Here is a 26,966-nt window from a genome sequence, read left to right on the forward strand (position 1 = left end):
CAAGAGAGTCCTCCTTCAAAAAGCTGTCCCAAAGACTCGAGGCCCCCCGCAATCCAGGTTTTGAAGTTTTGGGGGTTTGCCCCCAGTGAAAAGGCCGGGTTCAGGAACACCAGAGATGAGGGGCTAAGTCCTCTTGGAGCCCCCTTCTGCTTCAGGACTAGGTCTCAAGTATTTATAGTTTGTTTAGTGGATATTAAAAGTCCCTGCCATTGACGTTGCATCAGGGGTGAAATGTGTGGGAGAAAACGTAGGGGAAGGCGCTCCTGTTCCAGCTCCACCCACGTGGGGAGATCCTATAGTGTTTGCCATGCCTGGACACAAGTCAATTGTGCTGCCATTTGATATCCCTGCAGATCCGGGACCCCTAGGCCACCAAGTCTTGCGTTACCCATCATTGTTCCTTTGGGGATCCTGGCTTTTTTCCCCTTCCAGATGAATTGCAGCATTTTCCTCTGCATGCTTCGGAGGGCCGGCGTCGGGATCATGACCGGAAGGGATGAGCATGCATACAGAAACCTGGGAAGCAAGTTCATCTTGCAGGCAGTAATCCGGCCCATCAGTGATATATCTTGGGAGGCCCAGTGCTTGAGGTTGAGGTTGATTTCCAGTTCCTTAAAGAGTGGGGGGAAATTCACGTGGTACACGTTTTTGGGATCAGCCAGAACCTGGATTCCCAAGTAAGGGATGGCTCTCATTTTCCATTGAATGGGGCACAAATGGAATCAGGGCTTCTCGTTCCTCTGGGGTGATCCCTATCCCTACGGCTGCTGACTTATCGAAATTGATAGAGAAACCTGTAACCTTTCCATAACTGTGTATTTCAGCTAGGGCATGCGTCAGTGAGGAGCGAGGTTCTGAAATGGTGAGTAGGATGTCGTCTGCATATAGCGCAAGTTTATGCTGTGATGGGCCAACCCGGGGGCCCTTGATAAGGTTATTCAACCTGATTCTTTGGGCAAAGGGTTCCATAATTATTGCAAATAGCAATGGAGATAACGGGCAGCCTTGCCTGGTTCCACAGGTTAGGGGAATTGGAGTATAGAGAGTGCCAGTGATCCAGAGAAAGGTTTTGGGCGACTTCTAGTTAGCCAGGACCATGGTTCAGAACTCTGAGCCAAACCCAAAGGCCTCCAGAGTGAGCCTCATAAAGGTCCAGTCCACCTTATCAAACGCTTTTGTTGCATCAAGGGCCATAAGCACCAGAACCTGGGCATCTTGGGATGCCCGGTCTACCAAGTTCAAGGCTCTACGAATATGGTCACCTGTGGATCTATTCTTGATAAACCCAGTTTGGTCAGGATGGATTATATCAGGTAGTATATGGGATAGGCGCGTTGCCAGGATTTTGGAATAAAGGCTGGCATTGATGTTCAGCAGGGCAATTGGTCTATGGGAAGCAGGGTTCCTTGGGTCCCCTCCAGGTTTGGGTATGAGGACCGTAATTGATTCTTGCTTGGAGGGGGTTATTGTCCCCGAGTCTCTGAAGGAGTTAAACAACTGTACTAGCGCAGCGAGGAGCTGGGGTATGAAGACCTTCTAGAATTTGGTGGAGTACCCATCGGGGCCTGGGGCTCCGGGTTTGAGAGATTGTATGGCTTCTTCTACTTCCTCACCTGAGATTGGGGCGTCCAGGGAGTCCCGGGCTGAGTCTCGGAGTCGTGGAAGAGCTGCCCTCCATAAATGTTCTGTTTGCTCTTGTAGATTTCGTGCTAACATTTTAGCCATGTTACACTTGTAATAAAGAAAATGGTCCATTAGGCACTGTGGAACATTTTGTTTGGCGGAAAGTACCAGGCACGTGGTGCTCCACATATAAATATGCATTTGTGTATTAAAGATGCTCCTCAGTTTGGGAAAGAAAGCGATGGCTGTGTGATGGAGTTCATAGTTCATTTGAATGCTGATCTACGGAACAAGGTGGAAATATTTCAAAGGCACTCATGTGGAATGTACTGTCAGAGAAAATACAAAAGTAAAGACAAGTACTACACTCAATGCCGATTTGGCTTCCCAAGGCCTGTGACACCAGTTGGTGGAGTGAATAGTTTGATATCATCTATTTGACACCATGTCACTGGTAAGTCACCAAGAAATACCTATAATTTAAAAAGAAATAAGGAATGCCAATTCATTCATGAATCCTGTCATTGCTCAGCTTTGGAATGCAAATACTGATGTACAGTATATTGCTGATGATACAACAGCTATTGCTCGTTATGCTACAAGCATACATGACAAAAGATGAAAAGAGCAATTGGCAGATTTATCAGCAGATAAATGTCTTAGTCAGAAACTTCTAAGATTTGGACTAAAGATGCACTCGCATAGAGAGTGTGGTAGCTACAAAGCTGCAGATAGGCTAACTAGTTTGGCATTCATTCACTGTGGACATTTCACCACATGGGTGTATACAGAAGTATATTGGTTTGTTTGTAATGACCCCATAGTCTCACACCAAGCTAGATTACCAAAGGGTTTAAATAATGCTTATTTAATGTTGTTAGAACCAAAGTTAAAAAAATGTTTTATATTCTTTGTGAATATAAAGAGGTAAAATAAAAGTTTGAAATGGAAGAATAGGGTATTAAGTGTTTTTTGTAAAGTAGAATATTGATTGTTACTAGGATGTATTTTAAAATGAGTATGAAATAAATGTAGAGATAATATTCTGAAGATTACATAAATTAAAAGAGAAAACAGCATTCTGCAATCTTCTACTTCGGTTTTAATGTGTAAAACAGTGTATATTTTAATAGATTCCATGGGAGACGGCATGAACAAAAAAGAAAATTCACTTTAATCCAAACAGAGGAATACGAACTGGGATTCAAGATAAAGAAAGAAACTCACTACTTACCCGTCATATTTGCACAAATGGTGGCCCTGAAGCCACCAGGGAGGTGGAGGTGATACCGGGTGGGAGGGAGGTCCACCAAGCACTGACCAGGTTGTTACTAAATCTATATGATCATCAACAATGAGTTTGCCATTTATATGCAATCAAAATTTGTGCCTAGCACACCCAGGTGAACAACTGTCTCCCACTTTCCCTAGGTCGGGAATGGATGGGCCCCCCCTTAGCTGAAGGACAACGTGAATTATAATTCGCACAGAAATAAAGGTCCTGAAGAAGATGACGCCTCATATGTCACAGAAACCGGACCATACTACAGTATGATATCCCAGAAGGTAATTGGGGATACGTATAAGGAATACAAGATCCACCTGTCGGGAATACCAGCAATGTCGGGAATGGATGCCCCCCCCCCCTAATCTGAAGGACAACGTGAATTATAATACGCACAGAAATAAAGGTCCTCAAGAAGATGACACCTCATATGTCACAGAAACCGGACCAGACTACAGTACGATATCCCAGAAGGGAATTGGGGATACGTATAAGGAATACAAGATCCACCTGTTGGGAATACCGGCACCACACTGATGATAGATTCCACATAAACCTGGATAAGAAGAGAATCGAACTCAGAACCAATGCAATATTGGGACATCACCAGTAACCAGTCCCCCAAATAACTGATCTGATAAACAGACTCATAAATAATTTTTTAGCTTGTTTCAAGCACTTTTTTTTTTAGCTCTGTTGAACCACAATATACCAACTGGTCTATGCAGACTGGACACACTTCTTTGAGGGTGAATAAAAAGATACTGCACCTAGCTGGTAAGTAAATGCTTCCTCCTTGAAATGTTCATGAAGAAATAGATTTGGTTCAACGTGTTTAACCTTGTTGGAAGACCACGCATTGAAGAGGCAGGGATAGTCCTTCTCTGCTCTTTCCTTTTAGATAAGTGGTGCACCAGCTCTGACCTAGGGATAGCATGATCCTATTAGGGATAGGGTGTGCTTCTTCTTAGGGATAGTGCTATTATATACACTAACCAGCCACTAGCCATGCTCTTCAACACAATACTAGCCAGTGGCTACAGCCTTCTGCTGCGCCGACTGTATATTCTAACATATTAATGGACACTAGCTATGGCCTTTAGCCATGGCCACTGACTGCAGCTTTCAACGTTGCCCACAGTATATTTTTAAAAAGTGATGGGCTACTAGGCATGGCTTTTAACCATGCAAATTGGTATTTTTTAACACTAACCGACCACTAGCTATGGCGTTTGGTGCTGGCCAGTGACCCCAGGATTTGTCATGGCCATATCCACGGCCTAAATTGTTATTAAGGTAATCAAAGTTTTCACAAGCTAACTTATGTTATGTCTAATTCCATTATTATTGATGTAATCAGTTATATACAATGTAATTAGTGTTGTCAGCAGTGACGGCATCAGTGATTAGTAATGTCATCAGTGTTCTCATACAACATACAATTAGTGATGTCATCGGTGATGTGATCATTCCAAAGCAGACAACTGCATGGTTATGATTAAGAGCCTGCGCAGCTGCTAGGAGCAGACTGGGTAAGTTATTCTTCTTTAGTGCTTGCCAGAGCAGATCCCGAGGGACTGCGTCAAACGCGGTCTTCAGATCTACGAAGACAGCATGCAACTTCATTTACTACTGTATATTTTTGTACGAAGAGGAAGAGCGGAAACCCTTGATCCAAGGTTCGTTTCCCAGGCTGGAACCGTGCCCGGAGGTTACGGATGATTAGACTGCTTTCAACCCAATCCTGGAGGTGCAACAATATTGCTTTAGCAACAGTTTTACCAGAGCCATCCAGGAGTAAAATAGGTCTGTAGTTCCCGGGACTGTCCCTAGCTCCCTTCTTAAATATAGGGACAATCTCAGCTCTATGCCAAGAAATTGTGGCAATATTCTCCCGAATGGCTACATTAAAAAGACGTTGGAGCAGCGGAGTCCAAACAGTTGGTTCCTCTATATAGAGGTAAATGTGAATTTGGTCCGGGGCCTTCTGTGAGTTGATGGCCTCAATGGTCCTCATCATGAATTGGGCGGTAGCCCTTAAATGCGGCAGTAATGCTGTTACCGCCGCATTTAAGGGACTGCCTGATCACAGGCTTTTTGCTGGAGGTGAAAATCCCATTTAGCGCCTCGTTTTCAGCGCCATCACCACTGGCAGCCAGCGGTAATAGCGCCCCTAGCCCCCATTACCGCCCAACCCGTGATCCAGCATCAATAGTGCCGGACCAGGTGGCGGTAACGCAATCAGAGTTGGGCGGTACCCAGGCGGTATTACTGGCAGGATATCGCCCAACTCGTGATGAGGCCCAATGACTTCATCTAGATTTAGAGTGAAGGCACCTCCCCCTCTTGGATGATTCCGTCTCCCACTTGATATTCTTATGTGCATGCCCAAACTGGACAATTGGTAGAGAGCTATCGATCTGACCGGTAACCTCTTGACAAAACTAAGATCAAAAGTTAAACTCAGTGGTTTATGATCACTCTCACACTGTTCAAATACCACAAAATTCTCATTGACTGGATCATGATATAGTAAATGCAAGAGGGACAGTTAACCCCGGCATAGGTTTTGCTGGCCGGTCGATCTCCCGGCAGTCTACCATTAAAGGCTGTCATCTCCAATTCATACAACAGCTGTGTAGTCTCCAGAGCTTGTGTGCAAGTTCTCTTGGGTGGATCAGCTATGAGTGTCGGATCATCCAAGCCTAATCATATTCTCCCATAATCCTTCTAGGTCACTAAGTGGTTTGATCCGTAAATTAAAGTCACCGATATGATAATATGCACTTTATTCAGGTCTAAATTCCCCATATCCTCAATTAGCTGGTACATTTTCCCCATCAGAAGGGGGAAGGAACTATTAGTTGGCCTGTTGTAAACATTAAATATAGAGTAAACGTGGCCACCTGGGGTGTAAGTTACTAGGTGTTGAAGATCACAAGAGCCTATTACTTGCTGTATTATTTTCCAATTGAGAGACATCTACAGAGGCAGTTAATTCGTCACTCTGTTTGCCCCAGGCTCCTTGTGTAGCAGAAACTGCATAGACCTGATAGCCTTAGATGTCTACCCTTTCCTGGGCCCAAGTTTCTTAAAATAAAATGAGGTTATAACTCACAATAAAATCACACCAATTAAAATCTGTTCAGTGTTTGCCTATGCCGGCTATGTTCCAGGAAAGCAATATGCATGCAGGGCTGCAAATAGACTATGAACTCTCAGAATTGGGTACTACTCAATCAACCTCTAAACTCCTACCAGCATTCTCTGGGGGCACACTCAGAAAACCTGTTGTGGATACAAGAGAACCATTTGGTTGGTCCTTTATAAAGGGTCCGTAGGGCCGACGGTCCTGCACTTGCTCTTTTAAAAATGTTGTTTTCTGAGTTTTATTGGCCACAGTCATAGCTGGAGAGGCTCTAAGGTTAATCCTAGAGCCACGAGGAGGATAAGTGGAAATCTATAGCCAAAAGACCTTCGGCCAAATACCCTTTAGTGAAATAAACTTGAAATCAGTCATCAGGGGTGCTGGGCATTTCTCATCTTGTAGACTGAACTATGTGGTCTCTAATAATGGAGGGACAGCCTTTAATTGACCGAATCAAAAATAATGCATTTGTTTATGAGGAATTCCAGATTTTCATATGAACTAGAAGTCTAACTGGGTACGTTATACAGGACTATCAATGCTTCCTTCCGGAGCTTTACCTCAGTTGGGCCCATCACCTACTGAAGGGAGGCTCTATGTCAAGTGGGGATAGTTCTTGATCGCATGATTATGAATAGTAGCTACCAAGGGTCTAAACCAATCTTCCACTTGTGATCCCTGCAAGAGCTTTAATTCATTAAATGTACTTGCTGCAGGTTTCAAGTTAAGTATGCCTTGGTCTGTTCGATCACTAAGTGACTTGCACGGTTTTGGAACTATTGTGATTACCCTCTACTTGCAATGACTTGCTACTACTCGTTCATGTTTCCCCATTTGCCTCAGGGGGCGATGAAACAATCACACTCAGATGACTAACCTTAGACAACAGGGTCTGCATCATTACCTTAAGCATTCTAATCTCAGCGCACAGACCTTTTAACATGGCTATGTTCAGGCACACCGTCATTAGGGGATATAAGATACAGTAGAATTTTTCTTCCTCCCCTTAATTGCACCCTTGGTCATACCAGGATATCCATGCTGTGTTTTTCTTACCAGTAGTGTGTTGGTTTTTGCACTTTTTACTTTTCTTAATAGACTTTGTATGGCATTGGCTTTCCGAGATTTCTTCAATTCTCAATGTCATCCCTCTGTGGCTGTTCAGAGTCTGCCACAAACAGGAGGTATTTGTTAGTGATATACTAGGATCTATCACTATTACCCCTCCTCCCCCATTTGGCCAAATGGGCGTCCTCGTCTGGAATTTCAGACCTGTTGTTTATGGAAGTTCTATGATGTTAGATGAATGAGGAGCCTTGGCACCCAAAGGTCGGGCAGGCAGTTCATAATTTCTTCCCCCTTCCTACCATGGCTGTTTCTCCACCTCAAACTTTCAGGTAATCTTTAATCTTTTTACTAGGGCAGGAGGATCTTAGAATGCCATCTGAAACTGTTTTGGCTCCTATTGGTTCATACTCCATCCCAAGATCACCCCCCTCGACTACACAATTTGTGAGAGGGCTTTTAATAAGGATCTTGCACTTGGGCCCTCCCTTCAGCCCCAATCTAAATCCTGTAGAAGATCCTTTATTTCAGAAATGACTATGTTAAGTCAGTTTGAACATCTTACAAAACTTTTGTCCCTTTCCCAGGGGAGATGGAGGTATTAGCCTTCCTTTTAGACCTATTGCTTTAAATAAAAGGGGGAAACACTAGCAGTCTAAGCAACACTTCAATCACAATTAGTAAAGGCATAAACATCAGATATGAATCAAAACAAATATAATTTAAAACCACATATAAACGATAGTCATGCTTCCATTAAGTTTCAACATTCGCTACTTAACAGATGTCTGCGGGGGAGTGAGGCACACAATTTGTTTGAGGAGCTGCCTGAGTCAGATGCCCCCCGGTTTAGTCACAGAATGCAGGCTCTAATAGATCAAGCAATCAGATCACAGTAACCAAAGGTGAAAGGCCCAGACGGATGGAGTAGTCCTAAACGGCTTCTTAAATGCCTACACACCGTAATACAGTCACGGACACACTGTGGGAAGCTTGGTTGTGTTATTCAGGCACAAATGTACACAAAGAGGGTAAGGATTGATGAAAGATGAAACTTGCCAAGTGTTTCTGACAGCCAGTCAGTCAAATCAATTGTTCATTGGCAGACAAGCAGGGTAACGATGGACAAATCTCACCGTTTGCTCCAGCGGTCTCGAGCCTCGGCCTTATTGCTTCAAAATCCAGATCGAGGTAGGGCCTCCAGTATTGGCAATGATTACTGTGACTGCAGAGACCCGAAGCCCCATTGCAGCCGCGAACACCCTGCAGTAGCAAACACACGTTCGCCCTGGAGCCCATACTGGCTTTTGAGGTTTGGGTGACCATCACAAAACATTTTGCCTTCAGACAGATGAACACACACGGACAGACAAATCCAACCCTTTGTTAAGGCTAAACAAGGCCAAACAGCCTGTTCGATGGGATGGCACCAACTCATGGAGTGTCTACAATCACGTGTTAGTTCCACAACCCTTACAAGGAGGAGGAATATACTGTTACACATTGCAGTCTGATACTGCCCACAATGCCAGTATGGCACTGAAACACAGTTAGCTTCTGAACAAGAGTCCCAGACACATATCCTGGGCTTGAGTGTCATCATTGAGGTGCAGCAACTCTCTAGGCACAGAGAGTAAGCGGTCCAGGGGGTCTACATGATCCTGAATAATTTGGTCCCTCTAATGGGAGCAAACCAGTCCAAATGACATTTTTTTGCAATGGTAGAAGGGTTCACACATTTTTGGCAAATTCTTAACCACTTGGTGTTTTACCCCAAGTTAGTTCGGTTGATCAAGTCATGGGCCACTTGCACTCTCTGCCTAACAGCCACACTTCAAGGATTACGCCTAGTAAGGCAGAAACACATGTCTGGGGCGTGGTTGCTCTTCTTGTTCAGATTAGAATTGTCTAGTATTTAGGGCAGGACCAGGCTGATACGAAAATGGATATTTCTCCACTGGTAAGGCAGAGTAAACTAGGATTTTGTAACCTCCTGTGTGGGTACCATCGGATAGAACAGGTTATTTGACCCTGTTTGTTCTCAGAAGAGTGGATCTCGCACGTTTGGCATTGTGTATTTACCAATGCAAAACAGCTCACAACTATGTAGCCCATGCTTCTAGCATTGAAGAGGCAAGTTAGTTCAATACCATAGCTTCAAGGAGTCATTTTTGACTCCCCTGGGCAGACATACCCAAGTGACATTAACTCTGTATTTGGCAATGTGTATTAAGGTGCTTAAGCACACATCTTTAAGTCATAAAACATAATGGGCTGATTTCAAGATGGCCGCGGATTGAGGAGGAGGTGTAGAGCAGCGCTCCATCCTGGGCCTGACCGTTGATGAGATACCCTGGCAGGCGAGCAGAGAGACCGGGGAGATGATGGGTGGGGTAGACCACAGAGGCTCTCCACACCCAGACATTGAGTCCCTGCAAGCCACAACAGAAAAAAAAAAATACAAATCGAGGAGCGTAGATGGTGCAGCGGGCGCACACCAGACTACCACAGGCGGAGTGCGCAGTAGCTGAGGGGATCGCCTAAACCTGCAGGAGCGAGGGAGGCGTTGGAGCGACCCGGCCCAAAGGAAAGTTGGATAGTCAGCCACAATCAGCATTTGCCGGGGAGATGAGTTCGGCGCGGCGGTAGTGCCACGGATGCGGAGCAACCAGTGACGCTCAGCCATCCCTGGACAAGCAGCGACCAAGGGTACAGGTGATGGCCCCATCCGGGAAGCGTCCATGTCAGTGGCAGCAGGCCCACGGAGGCCAAAGGGGAGGACACAGAGCGGAGAAAGTACACGGCTGTGGACCGGAGGAGAGCAGAGGCCGCAGGAGAAGCAGAGCCGGCGGGGCCTGGTGAGAAGCCCAGGTTCCATGCTGTTGAGCACCGGTGGGCCCCCCTTCCCAAATCCCACCCTCCCTGGAGCACGAGGCAGCTCCAACAACAGCAGAGACAGTGGAGAGTGATCTGGGAGACAAGGGGCAGAGCAGGATTGAAGGGTAAAAATCAGAGGCCTTCAGAAACAGGGTGAAAGACAAGGAGCAACAAGTGGAAAAGCATAAAGAGCCAGGGTGCAGCACTGGGTCATGTCCCCAATGTAGAAGAGCAAGGCGAGCATCAGCCGGACAGAGGAGTGCGAGCGCTGACTCCCCCACCCTCCTTCCTCCCCCACATGTCAATGGGGTCCGGGGCAATTGTGGTGCTGCGGTACAGGTCGTGGAGGAGGAGGAAGGCGACGAGGATAAGGCCTAACTGAACTGGCTGGAACGGCCTGGCCCACCGGGGGAGGCTGAGCTTCTCTGAACAGGATGGACTATAGAGGGGAGTCTGGTGTAATAGCGGATGAAGAGCCAAGAGAAGCAGGTGAGGCCAGGGGGAGAAATGAGAAGACCCACCAGGGCGCAGTCCGAAGCGGAGAGGGCCTAAGGATCCAGATGCCAAGAACAAAGGGAAGGGACACGCCAGCCCAACTCAAGTGTCACACCCCGCTGCCGAAGACACCCTGGTGCCCTGCTGGAAGACCCGGGCAGCACCTACAAGACCTCAGGAGGATCCCAATGGCACGGGAACAACTAAAGTCGGACATTTAAGCAGAGGAAATCGAGGCAGCCATAAAAGCCCTCCCAATAAACTTCTGTAAGAGGTTAGTCCCCAGACTCACTAAACTGTTCAACTCCATAGCGTCCATGGGGGAGATAACGCAAACTATGTCAGAGGCTAAGGTGGTGGTGTTCCGGAAGTCCGACAAGGACCCCCCTTCACTGTGGGTCCTATAGGCCCATTGGGTTAATGGATATAGATGCAAAATAATTCACAGGAGTCTTGGCAAAACAGGTGACACTGCCGCTTTCTTCACTGGTTGATGACGACCTATCAGGATTGGTTATCGGAAGACAGATGTTTTACAATACCAGAAGGAACCGTCCCTTGATCGAGAAATCAGTAATAAAACAGTCCCCATCAGTATTAATATCCATAGAGGCTGCAGCAGCATTTGACCGAGTCGAATGGCCGGTCCTTTTCCACACACTGGAGCACTCTAGGGCAAACTTTTTACAGACGATAAAAGCCAACTATAAGAGTCCCACAATACGATTGTCGATGAATACCCACCCATCTAGGAAAATCCCAATCCTTGGGGAACAATACAGGGGTGTCCCTTGTCCCCGCTCCTGTATGCACTTTATCTGGAACCCCTCCTCACTAGAATCAGACAATACAGAGATAAGAGGAATTCCGCTTGGGGCGGGGGAGGGTGGTGGGGAGGATGGGGGAAGAGCACAAGGTTATTGCATTTGCATACAACATGCTATTAACTTTAAGAGACCCGCAATGTCAATCCCACCTCTACTAAGAGAGCTCAGCCAGTTAGAACATGCAGTGGGGATTAAAATTAATATGCTGAGCTTTTGGGACTAGCCCTCACTCCCGAACAAGTAGGTGACCTGCAGCTATACTGCCCCATTTAGACTGGCAGATGGAGGACTAAAGTACTTTGGGGTTACCACTGCGTCAACGATGTATGATCAGAATTATTCGGATGTACTGCGGCAGATCAGGGAAGACCTAGAGAGGTGGAAACCCTGTCAATATCGTGGCATCCCGAAAAAAATGTTTGTTACTTTGAATAAGCTGGTGACTACATTTATATAGCAGAACCAACGCCCCAGAATTGCACTGCAGAGACTAATGGCCACTAAAGAGAAGAGTGGTGTGGGGGGAGAGGGGACTCCCAAACTTCCTTAGATACTATGAGGCAACACAACTGAGGGTGGTCAGGAAATAGTTTAGTGGGGAGTAGTCCAAACCGTGGGTACGGATGGACAGAGCAGTGGTGCGCAAGCCGCTGGACTGCATCTTGTGGTATAGGATAGACCCTTGAATGTGCGTAAAAGCCATATTACAGGCCGTGTGTGCAACATCTGGGATCAGTGGCTGGGGTAGAGGGCCCTCTCTACGTATGTGTCTCCATTCATGCCCCTGTTTGGGAACCCACAGTTTGCCCCAGGGATGACGCAAGGAGCTTTTGGGCGGTGGCAGAAGGTTAAATGTGTGAAGAACTGGGACATGATGCAAAGGACCAAGGCAATGTCATTTGATGTGCGGAAACGTCACACTGGGATCACGGAAAAAAGACAACATGGGGCACTATCAGCTGAGACATTGGTTGTCGGACAACAATATTAAGCAGGCTTTATGTAGAGAGCTGACAACCATTGAAAAAATGTTTCACCTCACACAGAGGATCCAAACGCAGTGTCCATGCTGTACAAGATACTCCTCAAAAGTGGGCATAGATAAAATTGAGAGTACACTGGGTGGTGAAATCCCCATAGACCACTGTGAGAATCTGTGGTGAAACATCCCCAAATTGACAAGATCTATACAGCTCAGGTAAACCTGGTATTAGATGTTGAAGCAGTGGCATTACACGCCAGTGGTGCTGCATAATATATACACAGGGGTGTCACAGGAATGCTGGAAGAGATGCCAGGGGAAGGGGGACTCGGCCCATGTACAGTGGGGGTGCCTCGCCATAGCCTCCTTTTGGGCGGAAGTGGGCTCACAGATCCAGGTGATTACATTTGATGTGACGCCGGGAGCGCAGGAGTGGATGCGAGGACTCTTTTTACCCAGCTTTTCAGTTGCCCACCAAGGCCCATAGGAAGGCCATCATCATGCTAGTGGCGGCCTGGTTGGCACTGGCAAAAAGGTAGCATTTGAGGAAGTCGCCGATGGGGTGGAGTTGCTCCAAAGGCTTTGGAAAATGGGGGCCATGGAGTGGGTCACGTATCTAATTAAGGGGGATGCAGTGAGATTTAAACAGGACTGCGGCATGGTCTTGGACTACCTAAAAGTGACTTTATGAAGCAATGATACCCACAAAATCTGCGTATAATGAATATGGTGTAAAGGTAGGAGGAATGGAATGTATGTGGAAAGCAGATCAGTACGATGCAAGGATAGCTGTGGTCACTAGGGGGGAGGGATTGGGGGAGGGATTGGGGAGGAGAAGAAGGGGGAAAGTTGGTTGTTTATAAAATCCTGTTTAAAAAATAATAATGGACCATATATAATGCACAACAAGTTAATGTATGCATTGTGTGTCAGAGTTCGATTTGTAGTATGCTATGTACTAGCTCACGCTTTAGAGGGTGATGCTAGATACCCAGCAGCTCCTGTTTATCGAATCTTTATTTCTATCCCTTCATATAGGATTGATAAAAATCTATTAAATGGTTCTATGTAGTCGTCCTTTTGGTTATACAAGATCACATTCCATTAGCAATACCAATCTGATGCTTGAGGGTGCAGTGAACTAAGGGGGCCTGGCTAAGTTGCCATGCGATGAGACGTGTTTCCTCAAGGCTCCTGCAAGATCCTTCGGTGCACATATGCTTGGAATGGTGCACTCGAAATACAAATGAAGCGACTGCTGTGTGAACATGCGAGGAACAAGGTGATGGCATTCGCGTATGGGACCAAGGCGTGGAAAATAAGCTACGAAGAGGGTGCAGTGAACTAACCCTATTTTTTTGTTGTAAAATATTTGCACCCCATCAGAAGTCAAGACGACAAATTATTTAATAATCAATTCTTAAATAATATACCTGGCTAGAGGTTCTGGAATGGCTTCTTGGCTGACGGGCACCTGAACACCCTTTTCCCATTCCTGTCGCCAAGGGTCTGCCAAAATATAATACTCCTCTGGGTCCAGTTGATAGGAGTCATGCAGCTTCATAGCAGTTATCAGGTCGGTTCTAAACACCTGAAAAGAGACAAAGCGCATTTTAGGTTATGCAGCTGGTGGTGATGGAACATTTTGTATAAGTGAGACTGCTCAAAAATCCAGCTTCAAAGCCAACCTTGGCATTAAAAAGAGACAAAAACCATCAAATAATTTTCCACTTTTTAGTATTACTCTATTAGAAATTCAAACAAGGCCACAATGCAATCAGCAAAATGAAATACTACTGAAGTGATAAATAGTAATTCTCTTGGAACATACAAAATATCCTGACTTTGCCGAGGTAAGTTGAGTGCCCTATATTCAAATGCTTTAAGGAAATAAAAGTAAACAGATGACCGATTAAGGAGAGCCTTTATTAGCTCCTTTCATTAGTGCAATACGGCTAGAGGGTACAGCCCTCAAAGCACCTACATTTACAACACAAGTCAGCAATGACACAAAACATGCCATTTCTGAGCTTCTCGTACTGTTCTATTAAGCAAACATCCCTTACACCATATGACTGGTATTGGGTTTCCTACTAAAAGCGTGTGCAAGTCTACAAACCAAGGAAAAAGTATGCACTGAGTGTTCTTTGCACTTGGCTGTTAGTCCGTTTAATCAACAACAGAACAATACACACATACAAGGAAAAATAAACTTTAGTTCAAGGGACGTTAAGGTGTGAACTTAATGCAACAAACCCCTGAAGTTCAGCTAGAGCCACCTTACCTTCGCACCCCCTGTTGTGCAGCCTATGACCAAAATGAGGACATCCGTGATGGCACCACGGATTACATCTTTGATGGCAGACAAAATATTTTGTACCAGGTAATGGCGCAGGAGCTGTCCAGACTCGGGGAAAGGTGGGAGAGGATGGTTGGACCACTGGAACCAGAGGAATGGCTAGAGGCACACATGTTCCCACGTGAGATACAAGATACACCCAGCATATTACTCTCAGCCAGCCAAGGCTCGTGGGGGTAGTAGATGTGGCACGTGTTTGCGGTATGGGAGGGGGTGGGCACCTTCTTCCACACGCTATGGGAGTGCGTACAGATCTAGGTCTTCTGGGGGAAGTGCATCCGTAGGTTAACCTCACTGCTGGGGTCCCAGGTCCCATGTGACCCGAAGCTGATACTGTTGGGGATTTGGAGAGAGGTGGGGTTTACCAAGGCCAAGAGAATGTTTTGTCTGTAATACTGGGGATGGTAAAGAGGCTTGTTGCCGCTAAGTGGGGGTCGGCAGAGTGTCCAAGACTCAGCCGCTGGTCCGCAGAGGTCGATAGGTGTGCACCCATTGAGAGACTAATTTGTGCTGCAAGGGGTTGCCTACAGAAATTAAAAGAAATATGGGGTGGTGGGTGAAGGGAGACAAAATACTACATTTTACTTATTTACTGTTCCTAGCTGCCAGAAAGGAGGTTGAATTGTTATTTGATTTGGAATTGACCTCATGCCACAATGCTCTGAGTCTTGATTATATGGATCTACTTCTGATAATGTGACAAGGTTTGGCAACCACTTGTATACTTTGTTTTTCTTTGGTCCCCTTTAAAAATAATAAAGATAAATATGGGATACATTACTCACCGTAATTGTATTCCTGATGCTTCTATCTGCTTAGATTCACATGCTATGCATAGGACATCTAGTGGAAGCTGCGGAATATTAAAGTTGTTTTTCGAAAAGGGATGACCACAGGGCATGCCAGTATTACTAACCATAGTGTGACGTCCACTGTACCCATGGTCCTTCACGTGTCGGGGTCCCTCAGATTGTTTTGTTCGGACATGAGGTTGCATGAAGTGTAATGTGAGTACAGTTGTATCCAAGCAGATTTAGACAGAAAGCTCATAACATCTATGGGCCTTCTCCCAGGGGAGGAAGGGTGAGCGCATGTGAATCTAAGCAGATACAAACATCAGAAATACGATTACGGTGAGTAATATATCCCTTCTGAGGCTTGTGGAATCTGCTTATAACATATGCTATGCATAGATTAGCGAGCAGTGGTATGAGAAGGTGGTGGGTTGGGAGAAGGAGCAGCGGCAAATAGATGTTTTAGAACCGCTTGTCCCACCTGTGTATCTGCTTTGGAATGCGTGTCAATGCAGTAGTGCTGAGTGAAAGTATGAACTGAGCTCCATGTATCTGCTTTGCAAATGATGGCCAAGGGTACATTTGCAATAAAAGCCAGAGGAGCTCCTGTTCTCCGTATGGAACGAGCGCTTGGCGTAAAAGGCAGCGTTTAATTTGATAATGAATAGCATTGTTGTATACATTCGAATATCCATCTGAAGATCGCATTCTAGGAAATGCGGCCCCCTTCTCTGCCTGTTGCTATGGAGACAAACAGTTGATCTGTCTTTCTGAGCGGCATGGTCTTGTCTACGTAGTAGAGGATCGCTCTCCTCACATCTAGTGTGTAGGTTTTAACCTCAGCTGAGCTAGTGGAGTCTGAAACAAAGCCGGGAGCTCCATGGATTGGTTTACGTGGAATTTAGAAATTAATTTAGGGTAAAACCTAGGAGGAGCACGTAAAACCAATGTATCTTTATGGACAAGAAAGAAAGGGTCCTGCACGGACAAGGCTTGTAATTCACTGACCCTTCTTATAGAAGTAATAGCCACTAAGAAGGTAGTCTTGTAGGTGCAGTGTTTAAGACTCGGCTGGTACACAGGCTCGAAAGGGGGTACCATGAGCTTTGCTAGTATTACATTGAGACCCCATCCGGGCGAGGGATTAGACATTGGAAGGTGGAGCCAGTTTACTCCCTCGATAAGCTTAAGCAAATTTCCCTGACTAGTTCATCCTTCAGGCGTTCCCCTTGGAGTCTGGCTGGGGGAACCTGGACGAAAAGTCTGGGTATTGCTCGTTTTCTCTTGTAGCCAACAAGTCTAGTGTAGGATAACCCCATTGAGAGAAGATGTGGTCTATGACGCTTGAGTAGTTGCCACTCGTGTTCCTCTGGTAGGCGATCTCTGCTCAGAGTCTGCTAGAGTGTTGAGTACCCCTCGAACGTGTTGGGAGGATAGGGATATCCCCCGTTTGAGTGCCCACCTCCATATCTTTTGCGCCAACTTGGATAGACTTGGAGAGTGTGTGTCCCCCTGTTTGTTGATGTAGAACATGGCAGTTGTGCGGTCGGTTAGAATTAGAACTGACTGTTTTTTCAGTTGCATCTTGAATGCTTGGAGAGCTTGGAGTACTACCAGTAGTTCCAGCAGTTTGATATGGTTTTGTGCAGTGACCTGTGACCACAGACTGTGTGCTGAAGGGAATGATCCCCCACCCGGAAAGTGACACATCTGTCGTGACAACCGCTTGCGCCTCCGGATCGTGGAAGCGTTTTCCCTTTAACAGATTTTCTCTCGACTACCAGCATAGGTTTTGTACCAGTGTTGGCGAAACAACCACTAGATCGTCCCTCTGAACGTCAACTTGCCCGAGACCATTGTTTCGCCAACCACTCCTGCATTAGTCCGTTGCGCAGATGTGCGTGTGGGACTAGATAAATACACAATGCCATCATGCCTAGTAACCACATTGCTTTGCGTAGGCTTATCTGGAGACCGGCTTGATACTGGTATATTTTCCAAAGCACGTTTTGCACTCTCCATGAACGGAAAGGCTAAGCCTGTTTGAGTATGTAATACAGATCCTAAGAACTGTTTCGATGTATTTGGTACAATACATAACTTTCTCGTTTATCGAGAGACCCAATTGGTAGAGGAGATTTATGGTTCTTTGCGTGTTTAGTTTGCAAAGATGGGAAGTTTCCCCTGTGATCAGCCAGTCGTCCAGGTAGGGGTACACTGTGGTTGCCTCCATGCGCAGGTACGCTGTCACCACCGCCAGTATTTGGTGAATACCCTTGGAGCCGAGGCTATTCCGAAGGGTAGCACCTTGAATTGGTAGTGCTGGTTTGCTACTTTGCACCGCAAGAGTCTTCTGTGTGCTGGGAGCATTGAAATATGAAAATAAGCATCTTTCATATCCAATGTTACCATGTAATTCCCTCCCCCCCGTTTTAGCAGAGGGAGATTACTTCTTGTAGCGTAGTCATGCCGAACATTTGTGGCTTGACATATTTGTTTGCAGCGCGCAAGTCTAATACTGGGCGCATTGTTGGAGCTTTATTAGGTACAAGGATGTATGTTGAATAGATACCCTTGTTTACCTCGTTGGACGGCGCGATCTCAAGGGCGTCTGAGTAGCACGTTTACTTCTTCTATCAAGATGAGTTGTTCCTCTCTTGACGTCTTCCTCTGGCGCGGTGGGAGGTTTGATGTAGTTTCTAGGAGCTCCACACAATAACCTCCCGCTACTGTTGACAACACCCACTTGTCTGCGGTTATGCCCTCCCATGCGTGGGTCAAGTTTGAAATCTGTCCCCCGGCTGGGGAGGGGACCTGTAGCTGGGCGTCATTGTTTGGGAGGCGTTCCTCCACCTCTGCCAGAGGAGGGTCTCCCCCGGCCGCGACCTCTGCGCTCGCCTCTAGGATAACCCTGGGACGATTGACCCTGGTTGTAATTCCAAGATGTATTCTGGTTTTGTCCCTAAACGGAGCCTCTTTGATTTTGGCCACGAAAACGGCAAAACAATTTCTCCCCCTTTGTCCGGTCTGTTTATTAGTAAGTTGGCCAAGGGACTCTAGTGTTTCGTACCCATCCTTGGCCGACTTCAGAGCATCCTCCACTTCTTTGCCAAATAAAAAACTAGGTTCTATTGGCATATTGAGCAAGGTTGCCTGAGTCTCTAGTTTAAAACCGGACTGTCGAAGCCAGGCATGGCGCTTGAGGATAGTGCCCTCTGCGATGACGCATCCGGCATTATCTGCAGCATCAAGGTTGTTTTTAAGCAGACTGCTGGCGTTGGCTCTGCCTTTCGGCTGTGACAAGGGCAAGTTTAGATTTCAGATGTTCTGGAGCAGTCAGCCTGGGCCGTAACCTCATCCAATTTAGTACAGTCATAACTTGCCAACAGTGTGGAATTGTCGGTGATTCTTGCTTGGTAAGCTGCAGAAGTAGCCACATTCCTACCCATGGAGTAGAGCTTCTTGCTCTCTGTCTGGTGGCGCTTCGGAGGAGGCCAAGGGTGTACCAGCTCTCTTCCGGGTAGTAGTGACCACCAGTGAATCTGGCCTAAGCTGTCCTCTTATATAAGAGATCAGACGGGGCCGGGCGGACTAGCTTCTCTATTCTTGGGTTAACTGCCATTGTTTGATTGGGCGTTCCAAGTGAAGGCTGGATCCTTCTTTGAACGGACTTCAAACTAAGTATACACTAGGTGGCAGCTTTCTTGTCCCTAGGATGTTCTCAACAAAATGCTTGTCCTGCTGAGTCTCTTGAGTCTCAATGTCGACGTGCTCAGCTGCTTTGACCAAAATGTCACTAAACAGGGTTTGATTATCCACTGGTGAATCAGGTAACTAGGAATACTGTGGAACTGGATAGACCATTGCATAGACTCCGCCTCGTCGTCATCAATATTATCCCCCCTCATCCTCTATGTCATAGTATGGATCATCCTCTTGATATTCTTCTGTGTCTGCATGTATGTCAAAGATCTGCAGGGGTGCAAGAATTTTTGGCAGTAGACATATCATAGGGATCAGAAGAGAGAGATCTCTTTCCTGATGGCTGGGATAATTGACGGGGCTGAGAAGTAGAAGGCTGATCAGTGGGAGGTGTATTTTGTAAGCTCTCAAAGGCTTGAGGGTGCTCTTCAAAGAAGTTAGAAAAGAAAGTAATTCTGGACATTACTCTATGTCCTCAGCGGACCAGTTGGCTGAGCTGGGGATAATGCCAGGGTAAGGAACAGCAGGTGTAGGCAGGCCCTTATTATGTAGGGCCTCACTTAAGGTACCCTCCCTTGTTGCATCAATCTCCTGTACAGTGTCTCTGGCAGGGGTAGGCCCCTCACTATGAGTTTTGTCCTTAAGGGACTTGTCCTTGTGTGACTTATCCCTGTCCTTTTGCTTACCTCTATGATCATAGCTTTTAGAGGACTATTTCTTTGAACTAGAAGTTATCAACAACACAGGTCGAGTTTCGGCACAGGCAAGGGCCTTTGCCGCGTCCTCTGACGATCAGCAGTCGGGAGGAGCTTCCACCGCGTCTTTTGACGTTCAGTGCTCGGTAGATGAGGATTTATGGGCGGTGTCTTTTGTTTTATGGGGCCTGTAATGAGGCGACTGACTTTTGGAGTGCCCACAGGACAGAGAATCCGCAGATCTGCCGAATCTCAGCACGTGCTCGACACATCGCTGCAGGGTTTGTGTTTAGTGTGGGAAGATGAAGTGCTTATGCCGCCGGGTTTAGTCCCCACAACAGAGCCGCCGGCCTGTCTTCCAGGATCGGGGGCTAGCACTGGGGAACGTGGAAGTCCGAAAGGACGACGTCACTGCCGTCGGTGGAGGCACCCTCTAACGTCCATGGCGGCCTCGGCCTGCATGGCGTGATGGGTCCAGCGTTTCGTCCTATGATCTTTAAGGGTCTTGGGTCAAAAGAGCTTGCAAGCCCATAAAAACCAGACATCATTTATGACTTTGTGTTACGTTCACCTGGATTCCACAGGGGCGCCAAACGAAACTCGACTGCAACGGTCTCCACCAGCGTGACTCGTAGTGAAGTGATGAGCGACTGCACCTGCCCTCTGAGTTTCGTCTGTCTGGCACGAAGGAAGATTTTCCTAGAGTGGGACAATGGTAAATTAGCTGACCAATAGAAGGAGGTCTAACTTCTGCTACTACTTCAGTAATCTCCTTATGTTTTTTTTACTGTGTTCCACCTGATTGTTAAGAAGGATGGGCTCTCCATCCTGCGTCTGCATGCAGGGGTGCGTTGAAACTTGGGTATTCCGTTAACTTCACTGATCCCGTAGTCTGTTGGTTGAGTTCCTGACAACAATAACTCTGAGGTAAGTCTTATGCCTTGCTTTTGAATTCTGATCGTCGTGCAGTTCACTCCTGCACTATTGTCTTCATAGTTTTTTTTTCTTCCCTTTGCCGAATTGCCGCAGGCAGGTGTCTCTTCTCCGAGAGAACGAAGTAAATACCAAGGTAAGTTTCAGTATTACGAAGAAAAATAATGTCTTAACATGCGGTATTGTTCATTTGCGCGTTTTACCTGTTCTCTTTCTTTCTTGTCTGCAAGTGCGGCACTTTCCGGAGTGAAGCTCGTGCGATGAGATTAGCGAGACCGCAGGCGAATATTGCTTCGGGTAAGTATCTTGCGGTGCGGGATTGAATGTCTTATAGCGAGTCACAGCTCACCTGTTGTCTTTTCTGGTCTTTTACAGATGCGGCTGTTCCGGGCAGTGATCACGCCAGAGTGCCTCGCTGGATCGCATGGACGAACGGAGCATCGATGAGCATCTCGCTGCGCTATGTTACTTGTTCTTGAAATGCTTCCTTGAATAGCGCGGTCACTGGTGTTCCTTCCCTTGCAGGTGCAGAACCCCTGGATGATTGCGATGGAGAACCAAGGTAAGGTTCTTGATATAACCTGTTCTCTGTTCTTCCTTTGCAGATGCAGATCGAGTAGAACAGATCGGGCGTGGCTGAAGACTGGACCGGAGCTGCAGGCACGGTGAGCATTACGCTGCAGGAGTGCAGGACTGCAAGCGTGTTCTGTTCTCCGGGCGTGGTTTAAATAGCCTCCCAGAAGTAGTTCCCAGGTAAGGTGAAATGAAATAGTCCCTTGAATAAAGTAGTCATTTCAAACAGCCTCACGGTGGGCTGTACCTGGTTTTACCACTAGAAAATTTGACTTGCCTGAAAAAGGCAATATGGGCCTGGTGCCAACAGTGCCAGGACTGAGTCCAGGAAGCCCTTAGGCAATCCTTTGGGGCCTTACAGGTCCCCATGGGTGCCAGAACTTTGTGCAGACTGGTCTGCTCCAGATGTCTGGGGGCAGGCATTGTGACACTTTGCTAATAAATGCTTTAACTAAATAACAATTTAGGCCATGGCCAAGTCTGTGGAAACTGTGCATGGCCAAAGGCCATGGCTAGTGGCTGGTGAGTGCCAACATATACAGTGGGCACAGCCAAAGGCTGTGAGCACTGGCCATAGCCGGTGTTGTAATGCAATCAGAGAACCAATCAGTGATATCATAGATGATGCAATTAGTGATGTCACCATTGTGGTCATAGGCTGCACAACAGGGGGCGGGAAGTTAAGGTGGCTTTAGCTGAATGTCAGGGTTTTTGTTGCTTTAAGTTCTCACCTTAACATTCCTGCAACTAACGCGTTTTTTCCTTGAATTCCAGGAAGAAAACAATCAGGCCATCATGATCCCCAGTAGCGACATGCACTAGGGCATACAATGTGAGCTCAGGAAGCCTCGCCGTATCCGTTTGTTCCAATAGGCTGCAGTCGTATGTGCCCTGTTCAAGGCAGTTGTCAGTTTCTAGATTTCTGTCATCAGGGCTCTCCGATCCACAGTCCCAAGTACTTCTGCAATCCGATCTGCGTATCTGCGTGGGGTGGGGGCGAGGGGGTGGACCTCCTCCCGCCTTTGGCATTTCCAAATGAATCCCTCTCAGACTCACTCTAGGGTACGCCAGGGCTCCCGAACCGCTCTGATGAGCCCTGCCGTGCCCAGATCCCACAGTGTCTCCATCAAGGGCTCTGAAGCATGCCCGCCCCACCCGCACTCACCAGGCTTCCGTCTTTGCAGTCGAACGTCCTTCTACCGTCCTCGGATGCAGACTCTGCAGAGCCTGTACTACAGTGCCACTGCTGACAGGTGCCAGCAGACACCTACCACGATCGCCTGGGTCACACTGCTCTGCTAGACGAGTTCACACCATCCGCAATCTTCTCTGATCTCAGCTAAAAGGTGTTGTGTCGATCAGTCTCAATATTCAGCAGGGTAGCAGCTGGGCATTCCTGCTCGTTGCGCTGCTCCAGTGAGGACCTCTCGGAGCCGCCAGTTGCCTGCACACACATTCCTGTGCGATCACCACAGGGCGGGGCTGCTCTTCGCCTCACGCCCTCAGATTACGGGGTGGGTCCATAAAAATTCACAGAAGCGTACCCAGGATATTCCTACAGCTGATGCACCCACCAATGTCGCGGTGTTGGGCTGGAAGGTATCAACATTTCGTCCGGATATGTTGGAGTGCCAGGGAGATTACAGGCTTGCAGCCATTTTGGCTGGGTTCATCAGCACCTCGCAAGTCAACATATCTTAAAGTGAAATACACAAATGTAGTTCAATTGATCTTCCCATTCGAAGAAAGTGCGCAAGACAACAGCATTGGACTTTTTAAAAGAAATTGATGATCACCAGAAAAATAACCCGAGAGAGGCAATGTTCCAATAAATATGCTGGCAAAGTATAAAAGGTGCTCACCTTTTGAACCCAGCAATCTGTAGTGAAATATTCCCTGAAAAACAAAATCCCAATAAATGCTTGTGGGTAAGCGTCTGCACTGGGAACATGACAACCAGACTAAAATCTTAGTAGCCAAATATTTGAGCAACCTGGCCAACCGCAAAAAAAAATTACAAAAAAGATAAGGCGTTGCGTCTGCCCTCTGAAAAAACATTACGCTGTCCACCCACGTGTCCTTTACTTGTGCCCTGAAAAGCAGCCACAATCAGGGGAAAATAACTGCACCAGTGTCAGGATTGCAACCTCTCTTGCCAGATCCTGGTCAAATTCTCATGACTTACTTGCCCTCATCATTCTCCTCACCTCCATGTCTGGCTTTCAGCAATACTCTGCTTTATAAAGATAACTTGAAAAGTACACATACCATAGTGTCACTCACATCTACAAATCCTTATAGAACTATGTTAGGCAATAAAAGTGTACAATTGTGGCATTATTCCTGCCATCTTGACTAGGAGACTACAAATACCATAACGCAATTCAGCAAAAGGCAAAAAAAGAAAAAACTCAGAACTGGGAACATGGACGATCTTTAAAACTTTTGGTGCAAGATGGATTTGCAATTATCCATGCATTTGTAGCTGCTTACGCAGATATACAATCAATCAAATCAGTTGTTCTGGAGTGCACTATCGCCAAAGGCATCATGGCGTCAACAAGGAAAAAGAGAGGGAAACAGAGAGACTAAAAAAACAGACGGTCCCCTCTATAAAAAGGAAGGTCTTGAGTTCCTTCCTCAATGATGCAAAGTGTTGTTTCTTAAGTGCAAAGGCATAGACTTCCGCAGCTTCGGCCCAGCAACCAAGAAAGCTCTTCCACCCAGCTGTTCCCTTTTATATCTAGGTACATACAAAAGTGTGGTGTTGGTGGACCTGAGAGTTTGGATTGGGTTGTAACTACGAAGCTCTCTTGAATGGCAAGGCGTCCTTTGCCATTTCGAGCGCAGTGGATCAAACACAATGATTTAAACTTAACGCTAGCTTCGATAGGCAACCAGTGTAAGGATTGCTGTGCCCAGCTTACTCCACTTCCAAAAGGGACATGTTTCACCAGACGCACTGCTGCATTTTGCAGCACCTGCAAGCGATCGTTAAGATAAGATGCCTGTGCTAAATAGATTGCATTGCCGTATTCAACACTACCGTTGAAACCTGCTGCCACAATCTGAGCATGAAATTTTTCAGGCACGAAAAGGAAGAACTTTCTTCAATTGATTACGTTTTAAGAATCTCTGGTCACATACTGCAGTCACTTGAGTCTCCAAAGACAAAGATTGCGATATTTTGATGCCTTCATTTTGCACCATTTTTACTGGCTCAGGGAGTGATCCCAATGAGTCTGGCCAAAATGTGGAAGTCCATTCACCAGCTGTCTCTGATGGGCCGATAATGAAAACCTCTGTCTTCCTGCCGTTTAGTTTCAGCCAATTTGCCTCCATCCAGCCCCAAATAGCTTCAAGACAATTTTGAAGGCTTTGAGCAATTTATGGCTGGTCTTGCTGCAACCTGAACAGACTTTGGGTGTCATCCGCATAGGAGAACACCCTAAAACCAAATAGGCGAATAAGTGCCAATAGAGAGCAAATATGAGATTAAAAATCAATGGGGACAATGTTGACCCCTGAGTCACCCCACAGGTTACCGCCACCGAAAGCGAACAATAAGGAGGAAGTGAAACCGTTTGAGAACAAGAAGCCAGAAACTCCTGAAAACAATCCAAAACCGCTCCAGAGAACCCTGCTTCCTTCAATCTAGATACCATGATCTATAGTGTCTAAAGCGGCCGACTGGTCCAACAAAATCAGACCTGCCGTGCTGCCCTGGTCTCTGATCATGGTAAGGTCGTCTAGCACGAGAACCGACTCGGTACCCATCATAGGCCGAAATCCCATCTGGCAGCTGTCTAATATTTGTTCTTCCAAAAAGACCCTCAATTGAGGAGTGACAACTGCCTCCAGCACCTTCATAAGGAAGGGGAGCAGCGATATCGGGCATCAGAGTCGAAATATCCAAAGATGTTTTTTTTTTTTTAAATAGGGGTATGACCAGTGCCTCTTAAATTTCCTAGGGATATGACCCCAAACTAAAGACGAATTTATCGCCTTGGCCAGAATCTCAAAGAAATTCTGAGGTGCCTGTTTTAACAGGTGTAGAGGAATGTCATCAAGTGGAGAGGTGGATTTAAGATGCAACACCATCTTGCTTCCTTCTTCTTTGGTTGTTTGACTAAAAACGGAAAAGCAAGCCACCATGTCATGTACAGTGGGTATAGTAAAACCTCACTTTGCAAGTTCTTACTTGTGCCTTGATCCATTTCTAGACTGCCCATAATCTCATTCTGATGGATTCAATATTCTAAATAAAAAAAGCTGGAAAGGTTGTTGCACATGATTTGCAAACTCACTCTCTTAACATCTACCTCAAGTTTAGTTCAAGTTTTGTACTCGAAGAGCTTCTTTAGGGCATTCACTGCTGATTGAATAGTAGCAGCAAAATACAGGGATTTAGCGTCTTTCAAGAGCTTCATGGTACGCTAATCAATGTTTTTTAAAGATTTCACGCATTTGGGTATTGTAATTCTTTCTCCATTTGCGTTCTGACTGTCGGGTCTCCAGACGTAGTGCATGTGTGTACCAGGGTGCACCCTGAGGAGCAGTTTTTGTAATCAGCTGGTAAGGCGCTAACTCATCTGCCACTGCCTCCATCACACTGACCAATCTAAATATGTCCATTGGTAAGGGGACCACATCAGAAGAGGCCTTGGTATAATAATGAGCCACTTCAGAAAAAATAGAAGCTGGATCAGTTCTTGCCCAATTTCGCTTTAGGGTGGGGATATTCGGATTCAGAGCCAATTTGAGTCTTCCTACTGACAGGATCTTAAAAGGAATCACACAATGGTCTGACCAAGGGTGACTTAAGAAAACATTCACAAGTGAAGGTACGGCAAATATTAGGTCCAAAGTGTGGCCATTTATGTGCGTAGAGTCCTTCTATATAGCTACTCTTTCCATGTAGGCATCTTGGTAGCTTGACCTTTACAGTGCAATACTTTCGAGGAATGACAGTAGCATGGTTTAAAAAAATAATGTAGATGCAGTGTGTTATCTTAGTGTGTTTGGAGATATTTAAAACTAAGAAAACACATGGCATCCGGGACGGTCTCCCATCTGTGCAGTAACCAGGACCGGCCCCGCATAGCTTCAAAGCGAGAAAGGGGCCAGCCTCCTCAGGCCATGTTGCTCTAAGTGGTCTTGTAACTTGTGTTCATTTATGAGGCAAAATGGCCTGAGGGGGGCGGCCCTTCCTCGCTTTGAAGCTAAGCAGAGTCGGTCCTGGTAACTGCATGGATGGGAGTCCCCGATGCTGCCATGGCCATTGATTTTTCACCCCCCCCTCCTGACGTCACTGTAGCCGTACAAATACATATTTGTTTCACTTTTTTCCTATAACCGTAACTATGAACTACAAATAACCTTAGTTATTATTTTGTGGCCTTTATACCCGCAGGCATCGACGAAAAACAGCAAAACCAAAACATGTTTCCCGCCCTATCACCAAGTGCCCCTCATGTGTGCCTGCACGCCCCCACTGTCCCGATAGTCTCCAAACCTACCCTGCCCTCACCCATTTCCACTCTCAGAACTTGCTATGAAATGTCGACTATTCGTGGCTATTCTGCCTGATAGCAGAGGTTACAGAAAA

General features: G+C 46.4%; 1 protein-coding gene across 2 annotated transcripts in view; it reads right to left on the reverse strand.

Moving 5' to 3' along the window:
* The window catches only part of JADE1 (jade family PHD finger 1), a 961,679-nt gene that overhangs the window by 514,180 nt on the left and 420,533 nt on the right, over positions 1 to 26,966 (reverse strand). For both annotated transcript variants that reach the window (XM_069631059.1, XM_069631060.1), the window contains exon 4: positions 13,736 to 13,893. In XM_069631059.1, coding sequence (XP_069487160.1) covers positions 13,736 to 13,893 — 158 coding nt within the window. The remainder of the gene's footprint in view (positions 1 to 13,735; positions 13,894 to 26,966) is intronic.

This window comes from Ambystoma mexicanum, chromosome 6q (assembly GCF_040938575.1).
Source record: "Ambystoma mexicanum isolate Mex_15411 chromosome 6q, UKY_AmexF1_1, whole genome shotgun sequence".
NCBI lineage: Eukaryota > Metazoa > Chordata > Amphibia > Caudata > Ambystomatidae > Ambystoma > Ambystoma mexicanum.